The sequence below is a fragment of the Hydra vulgaris genome, chromosome 04 (assembly GCF_038396675.1).
Source record: "Hydra vulgaris chromosome 04, alternate assembly HydraT2T_AEP".
NCBI classification, from domain to species: Eukaryota; Metazoa; Cnidaria; class Hydrozoa; order Anthoathecata; family Hydridae; genus Hydra; species Hydra vulgaris.
In genome coordinates, this window is record NC_088923.1 from 50709484 (window position 1) to 50727936 (window position 18453).

Sequence of the window (18453 nt, forward strand, 5' to 3'; positions counted from 1 at the left end):
ATCAAACCTAGCCCCAGCCATAGCCCCGGTCGCTTACTAATCGTTACAAAGATAGATACTACTATAAATGATATCTAACTAAATTTATGCATCCTGATGGTCATAACTTCTCAGTGGCCAAAACATTTGGATCGAAAGAGATGTCTGTTGGGTGCCATTATCAAATTAAGTTGTAGTAATCAATGTCCAAACAACAAGATAATATATAACATTGAAGTGAATGATTACTATAACAAATAAATTTTATTTATTTGTTATAGTAATCATTCCATATAATAATAATACTCTGTTGCAACACCTGCAACAGAGTATTATTATTATATGGAAAACCTATGTGGGAACTACTCCTCGCTCTCTTCATATACATCCATATAAAGCATCAGAAATATTTCTCCCCGTCCTAACCAGAAGTAAAAATCTTCATGATTTTTACTTCTGGTTAGGACATATCAGGATAATATCTGCAAAGTAGTAAAATCAACAAAATCTGGAACAAAAAAAACTAAACCTGAAGGTAGACCAAGTGTTCTAGAAAAAACCATCCAAGAAAATGTCCACAGGGTTACCACTATAATTTTTATAAGTTTTTCCCTGAGTTTTCCCTGAGTATTCCCTGAGTAAAGAACGTTTTCCCCTGAGTTGAACTTTTTAAGTTCACTGAGCTTTTCTCTAACTTTTCTATATTCTTTCTGGTTCATCAATGAGATTATTATTTTCCTTACTGAAACATAATCTTTATATTTGACAAACTAAAACTTTTACAACAATACCTTCATCTTGCAAACTCATTATTATATGTATAAATATTTTTGAAAAAAAAAAATTATTGTATGAAATTTCAAAAAAAAATATTTTCCCTGAATTTTATAAAAAAATTTTAAAATCCCTGAGTTTTCCAGGTTTTCCCTGGGATTCATGCTATCTCCAGGTACTACAGGTTTTCCAGGTTAAGTGGCAACCCTTTGTCCATAATTATACAACTCTTGGATTTAGGAAAAATGAGATTGACAATAATTTGCCAACAAAATTTGATACAAAGGTCTTACCATAAAACATAGAAACATGTTTTTTGCCGACCTCAAATACTTTAAGTTCGGCAGTTAGGTCAGCATAGTGGAATATCAACCCTAATTTGGAGGACTTACTATATGTAATCAGTGCTTTTAATCCATTGAACTATTATGAGGTCATACTTGTACAAAGGTTCTTGGTTCAACAAACCTTTGTCAGATGATCGAAAACTCCTTGAATCAAGAAGTAGGAGAAAAATAGGCTGCAGATCAATTTAGAGAAAAATTTGAAAAATCGGAAATTGTATTCCTTAAAACTGGAGGGTAATCTTTTAAAGTTTCAAAAAGATCAATAAAGCCTACTGCAGAATGGAGTCACTAAGATTTGATGACCATTAAGGTTGATAGAAAGTTGTCTGGTTCTGATATGGATGCAATATGAAAAGCAATTTGGGTTAAACACCAAGATGGGGACAAGAAAAATAGTAAATTTTCCTAAAAAGGATTTCCCTTGTCAGACAAAAACATCGTGGTGGAGAATTTGAAAGAAACCAGTGTAAGAAATTGATGAGATTAACAAATAAGCTTAGAGATGCTCTTCCTGAAGATATTAGGGAATTCTATAATGTCTTTGATGAACTTGATACTGCGGTTCACTTGTGTTTTAGTAAGAAACTCAGTATGGATTTTGAACAATCAATAGATTATATTTTTATTACTTTGGAGATCAAAACAAAGAGTACCAAACCGCATATATTATTTTGCCATGCTAAAGTGTTGTGTAGTTGTAGTTGAGTTTTGTAATGGATATGGACTAGGAATTTACAGCAAACAAGCAGGAGAAACTATTCACTCAAAATTCAGTGAGTTTTATAGATACAAACTTCAGAGTGATTTCCATAAAGAAACATACAAAAACCATCTATTACACATTGCACTTTCATACAACGTGGAGAGAATTTAAGGCTTTATTATGTTCAGTCTACATCAGCTAACAAAATGTTTAAACTAGAATACTTTTTTATTGATTTCGATAGGATTCTTTGATTTATTGATATGAAATATAAATGTTAATTTAAATAATGGTATTTATTAAAGAGTTAGCTTCTAAGCTACTAGTCTATGCCTTAAATAAATTCTTCCAAGAACTTCATTTTAAACTATTTGTTTTTCTGTATATGTTTCTAAAAGTAAAACACACTTTTTTTTATACGCTAAAAGTAAAACACACTTTTTTCAGGGCACGCTTTTCAAATTTTGTGAAACTTCAAATTTTGTGTAAAACTTTTTTTTGTACTCTATAATCATACCTTGCTAGAAAAACTTAATTTGGACACGTGCACTTTTTTGAAACATAAACACTGTTGTGGGGAGGTGTGGTTTGACTTTGAGTTTATTTTTCTCAGTTTAATAAATAAAAAATTTATGCTTTATAAGTAATTAATTTAAGTGAAACTCTAACTAAATTATTTTTAAAAAATTGAATTATACATTTGCATTTTATAATTCAACTTGCCTCCTAAGAAATTTTAATAAATTTTTAAAATTTACGATCAGAATTTATAAAACTACCTAGATTTTACAAAACTACTATGGAAACAGAAAGAGCAAACCAACTAAAGGAACAATTTGATATGGTCAAAATTGTTACAGTTACAATGCTGTCAAGTTAAAAGTGCTAAATACAAGGTGGGGTGTGAATAAAAGAGTGGGTGTTTATTAGGGTGTTCTAAACAATAATTTTGAAAAATATATGCTGCACCCCTTTAATGTGTTCTATATGATCAAAAACACTGGTTTTAAAATTTTTTTAAACAAAACATATTTTTAGGGGTCCCCCAAGACCCTTAAACATATAATGATTTCCTAAAATTATCAGCATAATTATTCAAAAGTTTATCATGTTGGGTCTCAGAAGAAGTGAAATGACATAAAAGTTTCAAAAATGATAACTATATTATATAAAAATAAATATGTTAGATTTAATAGCATAAAATATAAAGTTAATTAACAAAAAAAGAAAAAAGTGCATTTTTAACTATTTTTTTGACTTTTTTTTTTTCAATAAGGTTTTATAATATAATTGAGTTTTTTATTTTTATTTCTATAAGTGAGTTTATATTTTCTTATTTTTAAGAGCGGTTTAAACTGAAATTTTTTTTTTTAACTTTGAGTTTCTTTTTTCATAACAAGTAAAAATAAATAACAGGAGGGGAGGGGGTCTTATTAGTGAAGGTTGGGTGGGTTTATTAATAAGCATAGGTTGGGTGTACCTAAGAGTACCACTTTTTTTTTTTTTTCAGTTTTTATAATTCCTATTTTATAAGTAAAAAAAATAAATAAATTTAACCATCTCATCTTGAGTCTCTCTGACAACTAATACAAATCTTGACCATCTTGCTTTACTGCTGACTTGATGACCAGGCAAGTAATATTTTGCTTTTTTTTTTTTTTACAATTCCAGCACGGCTATTTTAAGTGTGATTGTCTCTTTAATGAACTTTATATAAAAACAGAGTTGTTAACAAGGCCAATAATAGGTCAAGGACAAGACCAAGGCCGAAAGTTTTAAGGTCAAGGACAAGCCGAGAGTTTTAAGACCAAGACCAAGGACAAGAGTTTCAAGGCCAAAGCCAACGCAAACATTTTCGAAACCAAAGACTTTTAGTCTTTGGTCTCGAAAAAATTAGGTCTTAAGTCGAGGCCAATTATTAACAAAACTACAAAGTGCTGCAACAATAAAACCACATTTTAAAATTAGAACAAAGCTAAGTGATTAAATTGACAGTCGATAAGAAAATATATTTGGAGATATATTTGAACAAATATATTTAGCCAAGAACAAAAATACATAAAAATAAAGAATTAAAACTTTTAACTATTTAATTTTATGTATTTTTGTTTATTTTTATAAAAATATGTTATAGATAAAATTATTAAATATAAGTCATAAGCATAAACTATCACTAAATAGCATACTTTAGTAGTCTATTTAGTGATAGTTTATGCTTATGACTTACATTTAATAATTTTATAAGTCTTTGTTACATTTAAGAAACATCAAAGTTTCAAGCAACAAATCAGACATAAGAGCTCTATGAGGGCGCATTATCAATCCACTCTGAGAAAAGATACACTCGACAGGAGCTGAAATTGCTGGGACACATAAATACTTGTTAAATATAGTTCTAATTTTTGAATATTGTTACATTGCGTACAGTTTTTCATCTCTTTGTGAATCTTTTTTAAACTCTTTTTGATCAAAATTTGGCAAATTTATTTGTTCAACATAGTTTGTCAGTTATTAAGTGGGGTTGACAATCCTAATCTGTGCCTGTAAAACATGATTTTTTCAATAATTTGCAAAAAGGCATTTTTTTTTTTTTTTTTTTTTTGGTAGAGGTCTCTTGAATCTGAGTTGTAACTATTTTTAGTAAATATCAAGGTTTCTTGTGTTGTTCTTGTGACATTATTTTCAGTAAATATCAAGGTTTCTTGTGTTGTTCTTGTAACATTATTTTTTTAGATATCAAGGTTTCTTGTGTTGTTCTTGTGACATTATTTTCAGTAAGTATCAAGGTTTCTTGTGTTGTTCTTGAGCAAATTTTTAATATTGTAGACAAGACCTAAAAATAAAATGTTTAAATAAAGTTTTTTGTTCTAGCTTTTTTTTATAATCACTATTTATTAAGCACTGCATCATTCTTTCAAAATCAACAAAATCACCCTTCTTTCCCTCTTCTCCTCTCACACTTTATCGGCTATGTTTTTTTCTGAAATTATTGTTTCCAACTCATCTACTATTTTCTAGTAAGTGATCCTTTGAAGGAAGGAAATGCATAAAAATGAGACTGTGGTTGACCATTTATTTCAGTTCATATATCTGTTGTTAGTAAAAGATAAGACAATTTATCTACAAACTGATGCAATTTTGTGAGTTCAACTTATTGCATTTTTGGTAAAATTGAAATATAAATTGTAAAATACTATAAGCATATGAAATTGTTTGCCTGCATGGTAGTGCAAATTTCTAATCAATTTTGGTCAAAAAATTAGTGTATGCAGTTAATGATATTGGCAAACCACAATTTACAATGACATTGGTTACAAATAATGAGTCATTAACTTTTCGCAAGGATGTTGTGAACTTTAAGAAACATTTTGGTCTTCTTTTTTTATCATCAAAAAAATTTGTAATTAAAAGTTAATTATCATTATGAATGATTTGATTCTTTTTGCACTGCTCATATATGACTCATATTTGCAAGATAAATGTCTAAAATATAGACAAATGTGTAATATAAATTTATCGACTTTTCATAGAAAAAAAAATGTAGCTCAAGTCAAATAAATGAGCTAAAGAGAACTGTATGAATAAAAATTATTGTGAATGTGAAAGTGGATTATTCACTTACTTTGTAACTCCTGAAGTTGCACTGTGTGTTTTTGTAATACTAGAATGACAGGTATTACATTTAACTGACCATTTATCTCCATTTATAAGTAAAAAATTTTATCCGAATTTGATGATTGATGGCAAACCTTTCTCAATTACTATATCTTTTTAAATATAAAGAAGGATAATTAAGTTATTGCTTATTGGTTCAAAGTTGCATTTTATAATCAAAATTATTTTTTAAAACTCTAATAAAAATACATTACTAACAACTTTTAAGAACAGATTTAAATAAGTTGAATAAAAACATAAACAAAAAATAAAAAAAGTCTTAATTATAAATTATAATTTAAAATAATAAAAAATATTCTAATTCAAAAAACCTTTTAAATTTTGTTTTTAATTTTAAGAAAAACTCATGTTTAAATCTTTTTTTAAATTTTGAAATGTTTTAACTAATAAACATTAAAATTTTTTAGAGGTTATAATAAAAAAAATACTTCAAAACATTGTCAAAAAAATAAAAAACAAAAAGCAAAGTAATTAAAAAATAAACTAGAATTCAAATTATATTTCTCTAACATGGGTACCAAAATTAAGTATTCAATTAAAAAAGATTTTTAAAAATGTTTCAACTTAATTTAATTATATAAAAACTTATCTCAGATTTTAACTTTTAAAAATTAAAATAAATCATGTGACTTTATATTTAGATATTATGAATTCCTGTTTAACCAATCATGTCATTGATTATTGTTTCAAATGGTTAATCAAAAATGGCAATTTAAACTATTAAAAAAAAAAAATCGATTTCAAAAGTATTCAAGTAAACAAAAATAACTCTTGTAAACAAAATCAACTGCAGTAAAATTTCTGAAAGTTCTGAATTCTTAAAAAAAAGTTGACGGCTAAGTCAAAACATTAAAGCCAAGGCCAAGACCAAAATGTTCAAGGCCAAGACCAACACAAAGGCTCTAAATTTTGGCTTTACGGCGAGGCCAAGAACTAACAACTTTGTATAAGAATCATTAAAGTTAGAAAACTTATAAAAATAAAATAAATTTAGTTGAAAAAAAATGACAAATGTTTTTGAAAGCCTTTATATTTAAAGTAAGTTTGATCTTTAATGCTATACAGTAGCATGCAAAAGTAACCGGACAAGAGCATAACTTGAGATAAATTCTGAAGGAAAAGTCCAATTTCTTTCAAATTTTCACTGAAATGTCAAAAAACTGATTACAAATCTAAAAACAAATGAATTTTTACTAAATTTAAGCAATCTTATCTTAAAAGTTCATTTAATTAAATTATGCGCGTCCAAAAGTATCCGGACAGAAATAAAAAAACTTGAATTAGATTTTTTTTTAAACATTTTTAAAATTAAAAATGCTTTATTTTAAAGTAAATTGCTTTAGTACTTCGTCGGGAAGTCCTTAGCATTGATTACTGCTTATGAGTGACAAGGCATTAAGTCCACCTGCTTCATAATCACAATAATGCTATACAGTAGCATGTAAAAGTAATCATGTCAGGTCAGGTTATCCTGCTACAGGTAACATGTAACCCAGTACAATCTGCTTCATGTCCAGCTGCCTTGTAGGATACATCTTTTTAGGCAAAGGCTAGGAGATACTAACTCCGACTTAAAACACCCCCTGCCTTGGGGCTCTTCATTGAGTAAAGGCTAGAGATGGTGTCTCGATAAAAATACTCATCTTGGGCAGATGTAAAATGCATCTGGCTACTGTCTTGTAAAAGGCCTCCTAGGCAAAGGCCTCCTAGGCAAAGAGGTAAACAGATTCTATCTGTTGACCAGCCTTCATCTATTAGACTAGCGCAGATGTATTATTAAAACATTGTTTCCAGTTTAGGATGTTGAATGCTGGATCATCTTGACTCAATGCATGGGTTTTGCTTGCGTCTCTGTTTTCATGACTAGGCAACTCATTCTATTATCTCCTAATGAGGGTACAGCTCTAAAACTCAGTTTTATGGTTCTGAGGCCGGCTGGTAGTCAGGTTTCCCAAACTCTGTGGTAGCTCTCAGAGAGGCTGATTCCATCAACAGCTGAAAAATATCAAAGTATTAGCAGTGCCATGTTGCGCATGGATGGTGTCCCTGTTTGTACTTTTGGTGTGCATTGCAGAGGCCACATTTGGAGCCCTTTGTTACGGCTTAAGGTTTATTAGTAGTAATGAGACAATTGCTTGGGCTATTAAGCAGTGTTCTGAGAACTATCTATGTTTTGAGTCAAGTTCTTCAAACAAATTTAAAAATGAAAAAAGTACCAAAAACTATAAAACACAAAAAACCATCATCATCACCAAGTTCTCTAAACCAATTATTCACTAATATTCGTGGTCTTCAAAGTAACTTTTCTTCTGTTGAGTCTTATCTCTTGCAAAGTTCACCAGACCTACTTGCTCTTTGTGAGACTAATTTGAGTTCAGCTGTCTCATCTTGTGATCTTAGTGTTGATGGTTATCTTACTCTAATTCGTAAAGACTCCAATAGTCACCTGCTTGGCCTGGGCATTTACATTCGTAAGAATTCACCCATTTGTTGTGAAACTAGGTTTGAATCCACAGAATATTTTTTTATGTGCTTTCGATTAGCACCACTTTACTGAATTGCCTTTCTCTTTGTTCTATACCGCTCTCCTTCATCTCAAGACTGCACTCTTTTTGATGTTATTTCTGATCATATTGACCAAGCCCTCTCTTTATCCATCAGCTAAAAGAGTTGTTGTCGGTGACTTTAATGCTCACCACTCTGAATAGCTTGGCTCTAGTGTCAGTGATTAAAGCCCACATGCAAGCATTTAAGCTCACAACTTTTGCCTTTCTCAATTTCTAACTCAAATAGTCAACTTTCCAACTCTTTTTCCAGACAACCGGTATCATTTACCTTCTCTACTCAACTTATGTCTTGTTTCTGATCCTAGTCAGTGCTCAGTTTCTCCACATTCACCCTTAAGTGCCTCTAATCACATTTTGATCTCTCTTGAACTATTATCTCATTCTTCTTCATCACCTAAAACCCCTATTATCGTACCTCTTACAACTACCTTAAAGCTGGCTGAAACTCTTTCTGTGATTTTCTTTGTGATGACACTTGGGTAGAAATCTTTTGTTTTCCTGTCAACAAATGTGCTTCCTACATAACTTCGTGGATTCAGGCTGGCATGGAATCTTTTGTTCCCTCTCAACGGTTCCAGGTCAAGCCTCACTCTCCTCCATGGTTTTCCTCACATTTTGCTGCTGCTATTGCCAATCGAAACCATTATTTTCATATCTATCAGCAAAACAATTCTCCATAAAATAGAAGTCTGTTTATTACTGCTAGAAACCATTGTAAAAAAGTTTTGTCTTATGTCAAAGCCCGCTATTCTCAGGTCATGAAATCTCCTATTTCATCACTAAAATTAGGCACTCGTGACTTCTAGAGAATCTTTAATAGTATTAATAATAATGGCAAAACTTTAATTCCACCTCTCTTGTATGGTTCAGACTTTGTCACCTCACCTAAAGACAAAGCTGAACTGTTTGCTAAAAGCTTTTCATCAATATCACCTCTTGATTCCACTAGTTACGTTCTACCATATATTGTCAACAAACAGGTTGATCCATTGCTTGACATTCGTATCACTCCAGCTTTTGTATCTAAAGTGATTTCCTGCCTAGACTCTTCTACTGCTTGTGGCCGGGACAACATACCTGTTATTGTCTCGCAGAAATGTTCTCCTGAGCTATCGCCAATACTCTCAAAACTGTTCAACAAGTGCTTATCAGAGTCTTGTTTTCCAGCCTGCTGGAAAGCGGCATCTGTTATCCCTATCTTCAAAAATTCTGGAGAGCAATCTGATTCGTCTAACTACCATCCCATAAGTCTTCTTCCTATCATAAGCAAGGTTTTTGAATTTTTAAATTAACAAACACTTAATTTCTCATCTTGAATCTAATAACTTACTTTCTGACCATCAAAATGGATTTCGATCTTCTTGTTCTACAGCTGATTTGCTAACAGTAATAACTGATAGGTTTTATCGTGCATTAGATAAAAGGGGAGAGGTTAAGGCCATCGCTCTTGACATTTCAAAAGCTTTTAATAAAGTTTGACATGCTGATCTTCTCCATAAGGTTTCTTCTAATGGTGTATCTGGCAACACCTTTAAGATTATTGAATCCTTCCTTTCCAATCGTAGTATAAAAGTTGCCCTCAACGGACAGCACTCTTCTTCTTATTCTGTAACTTCAGCGGTTCCTCAAGGTTCTATCCTTGGCCCTATACTCTTTTTAATTTTCATTAACGATCTTCCAGATATTCTCACATCTTAGGTGGCATTGTTTGCTGATGATAGATTTGCAGACCTCAAAAGACATTTGGTTGTGTCAACACTACATTTTACATTATAAGGTTCTTTAATTACAGCATTAACCAAGACAGCATTTTGCGTGGAACATTTTTCAGGGCTTGAGGATGGATATTTCAGCAGGATAATGACCCAAAGCACACTTCAACCCTTGTGAAAAACTTTTTCAAAACCAAAGAAATTCGATTAATCGAATAGCCTTAGCAAAGTCCTGACCTTAATTCTATTGAATGTCTATGTAAGCTCATTGATCGATAAATTTCAGGTCGAAAACCAACAAGTAAACGTGATTTATTGAATACTCTGAAACAAGAATGGGGAAAAATCAAAATTATTGAAGCTGGTGGACTCAATGTCTTGTCACTCTCAAGCAGTAATCAATGCTAAGGACTTCCCGACGAAGTACTAAAGCAATTTACTTTAAAATAAAGCATTTTCAATTTTAAAAATGTTTAAAAAAAAATCTAATTCAAGTTTTTTTATTTCTGTCCGGATACTTTTGGACGCGCATAATTTAATTAAATTAACTTTTAAGATTAGATTGCTTAAATTTAGTAAAAATTTATTTGTTTATAGATTTGTAATCAATTTTTTGATATTTCAGTGAAAATTTGAAAGAAATTGGACTTTTCACTCAAAAGTTATCTCAAGTTAAGCTCTTGTCCGCTTACTTTTGCACGCTACTGTATATTATTGAAACACTTTTTAATGAAGTATCAAAACAATGCTAATGATTTTTTATATAAAGTATTATTAAATATTACGTATTATTTTTTTTATTTATAGTTATGCATTTTTTAATTATTTGAAAAAAATTTGAAAAAAAAAAAAAAAGAGGTATGAATGTTTAAACAAAGCATTAAACGGTTTTTAATGTGAAATTATTTACTAGCATTATTTACATGGAAACTTATGTTTTTAAATTAGTAAAAAAAAACACTAATTTAAATTAAGTATGAATATTTCTTTAAACAATCATTTGAAGTTTTTTTAAATTTTAAGCATTGGCGCAAATAGATTCTGATGTCAAATCCAGTTAATTTGCATAACTATATTTTCCTAATCTGTTCCTGTACCAAAAAAAAACACTATACTTAATAATTTAATAAATATGTTGTACCTATCTTTCACTGATTATGATAGAAAAGTTAACAGTAAAGTAAAGTAAAGTGTTTTTTTGTTGATTTTTGAGCTTTTTCTCAGTTACATGACAAATTTTATGATTTTTACCTCATTTTGGTATCAAATGATGTTTTTTTTAAAATACTATTACTGGAGCATTGGATCAAACAAATCCAAATTCAAAATGGTTTCCTTAAAAGATTGGGTAAAGGACTTTCGATTTTTTGCCTAAACAAAACTAGATCAAAACCTATCAATGTGATTCAAAAATATATACACACATTTTTCCTGTGGGTATTTTACGTGCTCCAAGAAGACCAAGTGGTCGCATCACAAAGCACCGCAGAAGAGCATTTAACTTGGAAGTTTGCATTTGCTTCATGAAAAAAAAAAGCCTAGAGTAGGCATCAAACCACAGATCAGTGAAGGATCCAACATTTTTTGGTGTTTGAGATAGCTGACAGACATGGCACAAACTTCAAACATTTGTATGTTTATACTTATATTAAATAATGAGGCTTTGCAAAATATTGTGATGATTGGAGGATGGGAACAATAAAGCCCTAAAATTTCATCTCCCTGCCCCAAACGTGAGAGCAACAAGTTGGTAAAATGTTTTTTATTGCTATTATGAATATAAACTTAGTCTATTATAGACTAAGTTTATATTCATCAATAAATTTTAAGTTTCATAGTATTATCTCTTAAAGTATAAACCCCCTAACCCCCTCAATTTGAGGGGGTTACAAATTTTATATGGTCATAACTTTTAAACGCTTAGAGATTGTAAAACAATACTTAAAATTTATCCATGAATATAAATTTAGTTAAGAATAGCAAAAAAATTATTTCATCAAGTTGCTGCTCTCACATTTGGTACAGGGAGATAATATTTTAGGGCTTTTTGTTCCCAGCCTCCAACCATTGCAACTTTGAAAAGCATCATTATTTGAAATAAGTATAAACATACAAATTCTTGGATTTTGCTCCATGTTAGCTATCTTAAACACCAAAAAATGCTGGATATGTTACAACCACAGATCTCTTGTTTCTGAAGCAAATCTGCTTCAGAAATCAGCATTTAAACACTGAATGTGTTTAATAAATATTTATATACATATAAATTTTCAGCTTGAGACAAATATCTCAAGAAAATATGGAAAAAAAAAAATTTTAATATACTTTTAAGGTTCAGAGTTTGCAGTTAGGTATCGGATCAAAATTCAAATTATTAGAACCATTCAATAACGAAAAAGCAAGGAAGCAGTTGCCGTAGGTAGCTCCATGAATCCACTTTTCTTCTTTTTTAATAGTTCTTTACAAGAACTCTTTATTTGAAGTATCTTCTGAAGCTTCTCCAAGCTCATCACACGCTCTACATTATCTTGAAAAAATTAAAACAAGAAATATGTTTCTTGTTTTAAGAAATAAATATCCTACCCTGCAATTTATTATTAAAAACAAGAAATATGTTTCTTGTTTTGAGAATTAAATTTCTTTAACTATGATCAATAGATTTATGATTTTGCTGAAAGTTCTGATGAGTCGTTAGCGACTTTGAAAGTTTTTAAAAGTTTTGGAATTCATTGTAACCAAAAAGTCTAAGGGAGTCTCATCCGCAGGCATTTTTTAAACTGACCTAGAATATCAAAAATTAACCAGTAGTCTAGTGAAATATACAACTCAAGACCTAGTGTCTGGTCTTTATCAATAAAAACTGCTTTCAGAAGGATTTCAGCTTTGATTCTACCATTTTTACATCTTTTTGGACCTCCGTTTGTTTTTGAATACCATTTTTATGTTGTGATCTTGGTAAAAAGATGCTAACGCCAGCACCAAACCTCTATGGTTTTACCATTATTTGAATTTCACCGTTGCGGCAGGCTTATTATACATCTGCCAAAAGTCTTGTTGATCTTAAAGGTTTAAATTAAAAATGGAGCAATGTAGATAAAATAAGATTTAAAATAACTCTGCTAAAAACTTAATACATTTAATTTTGAAGAGATAAAATCAAAGTGCTATTTCTATTGATTTTACTTTTACTATATTTCTACTGATTTTAAGAAAAGTCTGTCATTGGAAAATAAAATTGGGTTAGATAAAATTGTTTATTTATCTCATAATAAACCCTTTTGCAAGCCATTGTTTTTTAAACAATTTGTTACTTTATGACATAAATTGTTCATAATTAATAAGACAAACTTATAAAATTATCAAACTTATAAAATTAAGTTTTGCTTTAAAAATTGCAGAATCAGAAAAGTCGCAGGTTAAAAACCATGATCCCCTGGAGAGAGAAATCTAGTCAGCCATTCTATTGATCTTTTAGAGTATTTTTATTACTTAAAATGAAAAAATGCCTGATTTTAGAGAAATGCAATTTACATTTCATGAAATTCAAGGCGTGTGAAACAGCTCAATATTTTTTAATTTTCACTTAATGGTCTAATTTTTTCCCGCATTTGTATATATTTTTTACAAATACATACAAATGTAAATAATTTTAAAGATAGAAATTTATATTTTTTTTGTTTTTGCTAAAGGTATTTTAAAGTGAAGTTTAAAAGTTGAAGTTTAAAAGTGAAGTTTTATCTTTACCTTACTATTTTTTAACCTTTTATGATTTTATGATATAAATAGTTAACTCCCTGGCTTAACAGATTTATTTACAGCTATGGCTATATGAAGCTCTCCGACATTATGGCAGGGGGTTATCAAGAATAATGGTCAGCCAGGAAACTTAACTAATCTTGTACAAATCCCTTTTAAATAGCCAGGACTTGAAGTGAGTGAACTGTATGAGATCAAAAGCATCTAACAATTTTATAACTGCTATGCATGGGGCCTCAATGCTATTGCGTTTAAAAACCACTTTTTTTAGTTTCATAACGAATTTGTGCATTTTTAAAATACCACCAGTTAACAAAAATAATAGTAATACAAATGCGTAGAATCGGTATGAATAAAAAACCTTTCATTATTTGTAATGATGTTATTATATAGCAAATGATTTTTAAATTTCTACTTGCGCCGATTGTTTGAAAATGCCCATAAAAACTCAAAAAAAGTAAAAGTTTTAAACTTTTAAAGAGTGGCACGAGTATAAATAATTATCCAAAATAAAAAACCTTTATTAGGAAAATAATACCATGGGAATATTTTATGACACTCCACGTAATCAACATAGCGTCAAAATGGGTGGGCTAATGTAATATTTATTTAACTAGCTTCTGTTGATCCCATGACAATAACTAATAATATTTTATAAATAGTTTATTTTTTTAATTTAAATTTTAATAATAATAATAATTATAAATTCAAGTTTAAAAGTACATTTAACTTTTTTTAAATTAAAATTAAATTATCAGAATATCATTTTATTTTCATGTCTTTTGCTATGAAAACTTATATTTATTTGTTAACTTTGTTTTAATAAGCTAAATATATTAAATACCAGAAAACATATTTTATTTATACACTGTAATATTTTGATTAACAAAAACAAACATAAACCTGCAATTAATTGACTTTTTCTTGGACAGTTCATCCATCTAGGCGGTGGAGCACCCATTTTTAAAGTCTGTATAAATATTATTTGAGAAATAAATTTAAAATGAAAATTTTTACAATTTCTTAAATCATCTGAAAAAAATACATAAATATATACCTGTAAACAATTCTTGGAAAAGCATTAAAACCTACAAGCAACTTCACAAGCTTTCACCAAACATTCATTATTTTTTCTATTTTAGTTTTATTTACCATAATTTTACTGTAAGGTAAACATTAAAATAGATTTAGTGATTTATTTATATCATATCTATAATAATAAAATGTTTTTTTGTTATTGTTGTTTTGTTGTTGTTGTTTTTTTAAAGAGCAGAAATATAAGTACAACAACTATAGCAAACTTATTAGGACAGACACAATTTTGACTGAGTTAATTTTTTTTAAAAACTTGGTCATCAATTTAAAATTAAATTAAATGTGAAAACACTTATTCCACTAAATGTGCGATCTTGAAATAAAGATTTATGAAATTTAAACTAGAATGATAATTTTACTAAAATTTAATACTTCAGGGTTCCCACTATTAAAACTGAGGCTAAAAGTAAGGATTTTAAGGAGATTTAAGGAGATATTTTCCTAATAATTAGAGAGTTTTGGTCGCAAATGACAATTTTTTTAAAGAAAAAGTAAGAGGAATTAAGGAGAAAACAGTTACATTAGAAACAGAATTTTATCTTTTTCAATAAATTTAAAATATAAACAGAAAAATTATTATAAATTAATATATATCTTTATGTATATATAAATATATAAATATATTCAAAATATAGGTTTGCAAACTATCAAAGAACTATATATTTTCTTCTTTATTAATAAGTATAATCCTTCATTTTAATAAAATTCCTTAGATGATTAAAAAATAAAAATAAATAAGGAGAAACTAAGGAGAGCAGTCAAGTTTTATCTTTTTTTAAGGTTATTTAAGGACTTTTAAGGAGGATTATTTTTTTTAAGGATATTTAAGGTTTTTAAGGAGGAGTGGGAACCCTGTACTTATAATGCAGTATTATTAGTAATAATAGATAAAATTAACTAAATTGCAATAAAATTGCCAATTTTGTCCAAACTTAATCATCTTGGTGGAAAAAGTACTAAAATCTGTATTTTTTCTTTATATATTTTCTACCTCACTAATAAATTAAATAATTTAAAATTCTTCTATTTAAAGTCAAAAATTCGAGCTCAAAATTCTGCTATTAAGAAACAACTCTTTGATATTCAGTAAAATTTTGTTAACTATTTTAAAATTGAAAACTAGCTTTTCACGTACAGTTGCATAAGTAATAAGATGCTATTTATTTTAACAGAATGATTCATTCCATTAATAAAGGTCATACCCAATTAACAAGGCTGCCATGTAGAAGTGGACTATGTGTTCAAACCTTTAATATAAATTTTCATGGTAAATATTTTTCTCAGAAAAATTTCAAACATTTTCACACTCAGAAATCATTGACTGGAATTTCCAAGAAAGCAAGTTTAATACTATTTATTTTAATGAACTCAAAATAAAAAATTATATTTTTAATTTAATTAAAGACAATAGATTTAATGTTTTGGTAAGGTATGCGTAAATCCGGCTTTGACAGAAACATTTGTCGGCCAAATGTTGTGCCACGCTTTTATAAGTCTGTTTAATATTGAATTTTGAAATTTGAAATTTTGAAATTGGGAATACAAAAAAGCTAAGTTCTTACATTTGCCCCAGCAAATGTAAAAAAAAATATGAATAAAAAAAAGAATTTACAAAAAAATTGAGATTTATCTCAATATTTTTGTAAGGAATATTTAACTTATTTTTTATATATTTTCTCTTTTTTATTTTGTTTTAAAGTAGTGTGACTTTGGTTTTGAAAATGGAAAAAAAAATTATAAGAAAACATGGTTATACCGCTGCATGTAATTAAGTATGATCAGTTCAAATGGAAAAAATGTGGCGATCTTAAAATAATTAGTTTACTGTTAGGCTTGCAGAGTGACTTTACAAAACACATGTGTTTTTTATGTTTGTAGGACAGCCGGACAACACAGGAGCACTACGTAAAAATAACTGGCCTCCGCGTGAACTATTTACTCCAGGACAGCACAGTGTTAAATCTAACCCACAGGTTGATCAAGGAAGCAATCTCCTGCCACAAATTCATGTAAAACTAGGATTCATAAAAAACTTTGTCAAACCCATGGATCCAGAGAGCAATGGGTTCAAATATGTGCGTCAAAGTTTTCCAGCCCCAAGTGACGCCAAAGTAAAAGAGGAAATATTTGTCGGCCCGCAAGTTCAAGTTCTCCTGAATGACATAGAGTTTCCTAAGTAGCTAACTGTTAAAGAACACAGAGCATAGAATGTTTTTAAAGATATCTGCAAAAATTTTCTAGGATCACACATAGCTCCCAATTTTAAAAATAAAGTTGGAGGAGAACTGCTGAGTGCAGATCAAGATCTAGGTGCTAGAATGTCTTTGAAAGTACATTTCTTGCATAGTCATCTGAATTTTATTCTAGAGAATCTTGGTACGGTCTCGGACGAGCACGGAGAACGTTTTCATCAAGACATTAGCACTATGGAGAAGCACTACCAGGGACGATAGGATCCCGGAATGATGGGCGACTACTGTTGGATGCTTAAGAGGGAATGTGAAACCCTACACAGAAGAAAATTGAAGAATACACACATTTAAAGAGATAATTAGTTCCATAGCAGCAAACACAAAATATGAAGCAATCAATGAACATCGGTAAAACTGCATTTATTTTCCACAAAGGTTAGTGTACTATGTAGACTTCATGATAGACAAAACTACAATAATAGGGTTGGATGAACAGTTTTGTAGTCTGAATCGGTCTATTCACTGTATTATAATAATAAAATGGATAATTTGTTAGAATAAAAATGTATAAAATCATAATTTTTTTTTTGTTTCTATTATATATGTTAACCATTACATATGGGGCAGTCAGTCTTAAATGGTACCATATTAGGTGTCAGATATCTAGAATTTCCGGACCTGATACAGAAAAATTACTTTGATTTCAGAATCAGCACCCAAAACTTAGTTATTATTACATAGCAACCGAAGATACCGGGCAAATATTTTTTTTTTGTAAATCAGTGTAACGATCTATTTTTTTCGGATCTTAATACGAAAAATAAAGAAATTAATAATATAACCATATTTGATTATGTTTTATATGGATTTGTTTCTTTTTTCAAAAAAAATGTCAATATATTTAATTTCAACAAGGCTGCAAGCAATCATTATGAGAGTTGAAAGTTACAGGAAGAAAAAAAGATGAAGTTTATAAAGTAAGATAATGATTAACAGACAACTTGAAAGATAAATGATCAATAGAAAAATAAATGAAAGATTACAAATTTTATGAATCAGGAAAACAAGATGAAGGAAGCGAATTCCAAAAGACTGATCTTTGAGGAAAAAAACTAATAAGAATTTTTCGACCGCTTAGGAACAGTCACAGTAAAAAGATGAGACTAAATTAAATGACGAGTAACACGAGAATGAATATTAAATCAATTGAATGAAAAGTATATTAATTTTAGAATGCTTAAGTTAAATGCACTTAAGTTAAATGGTAACTTTTCAAATTTATTTATGTCTTTGTTGTTTAATATATGTTGTTATTCTTTTTATTTTTTGACCCTTAGACTTTGGTTTTGTGTTCTAAAGTTTAATACTGAAAAAAAAAATTGATTCACGATTTTTCAATAAATATTTCCGTGCTTTCAAAAGAATATGTTTAAATTAATAGCGCTTCTTGTTATTTTTTAAAAATAGATGCTTTATTTATTACTTTACCAATTTTACGTTTGATTATTTTATATAGTTAACGGAATTGCTTATTTTTAAACAAAATTTTCTATTTACGAAATTTATCAAGGGGCTTGACTTTAAGACATATTAGTCTTTTTCTCGCCCCTGCTACCTATATATCTTGTTATTAACATACGGATTGTATATTTT

General features: G+C 29.2%; 1 protein-coding gene across 1 annotated transcript in view; it reads right to left on the reverse strand.

The window, feature by feature from the left end:
- Positions 1-14725, reverse strand: part of LOC100205625 (mRNA-capping enzyme) — an 84485-nt gene extending 69760 nt beyond the window's left edge. Inside the window, exons 1-2 of the mRNA XM_065796568.1 lie at positions 14571-14725; positions 14417-14483 (exon numbers count right to left, since the gene is read on the reverse strand). Of these exons, the coding sequence (XP_065652640.1) occupies positions 14417-14474 (58 nt within the window). The 5' untranslated portion in view covers positions 14475-14483; positions 14571-14725. The remainder of the gene's footprint in view (positions 1-14416; positions 14484-14570) is intronic.
- Positions 14726-18453: the final 3728 nt, after the last annotated feature.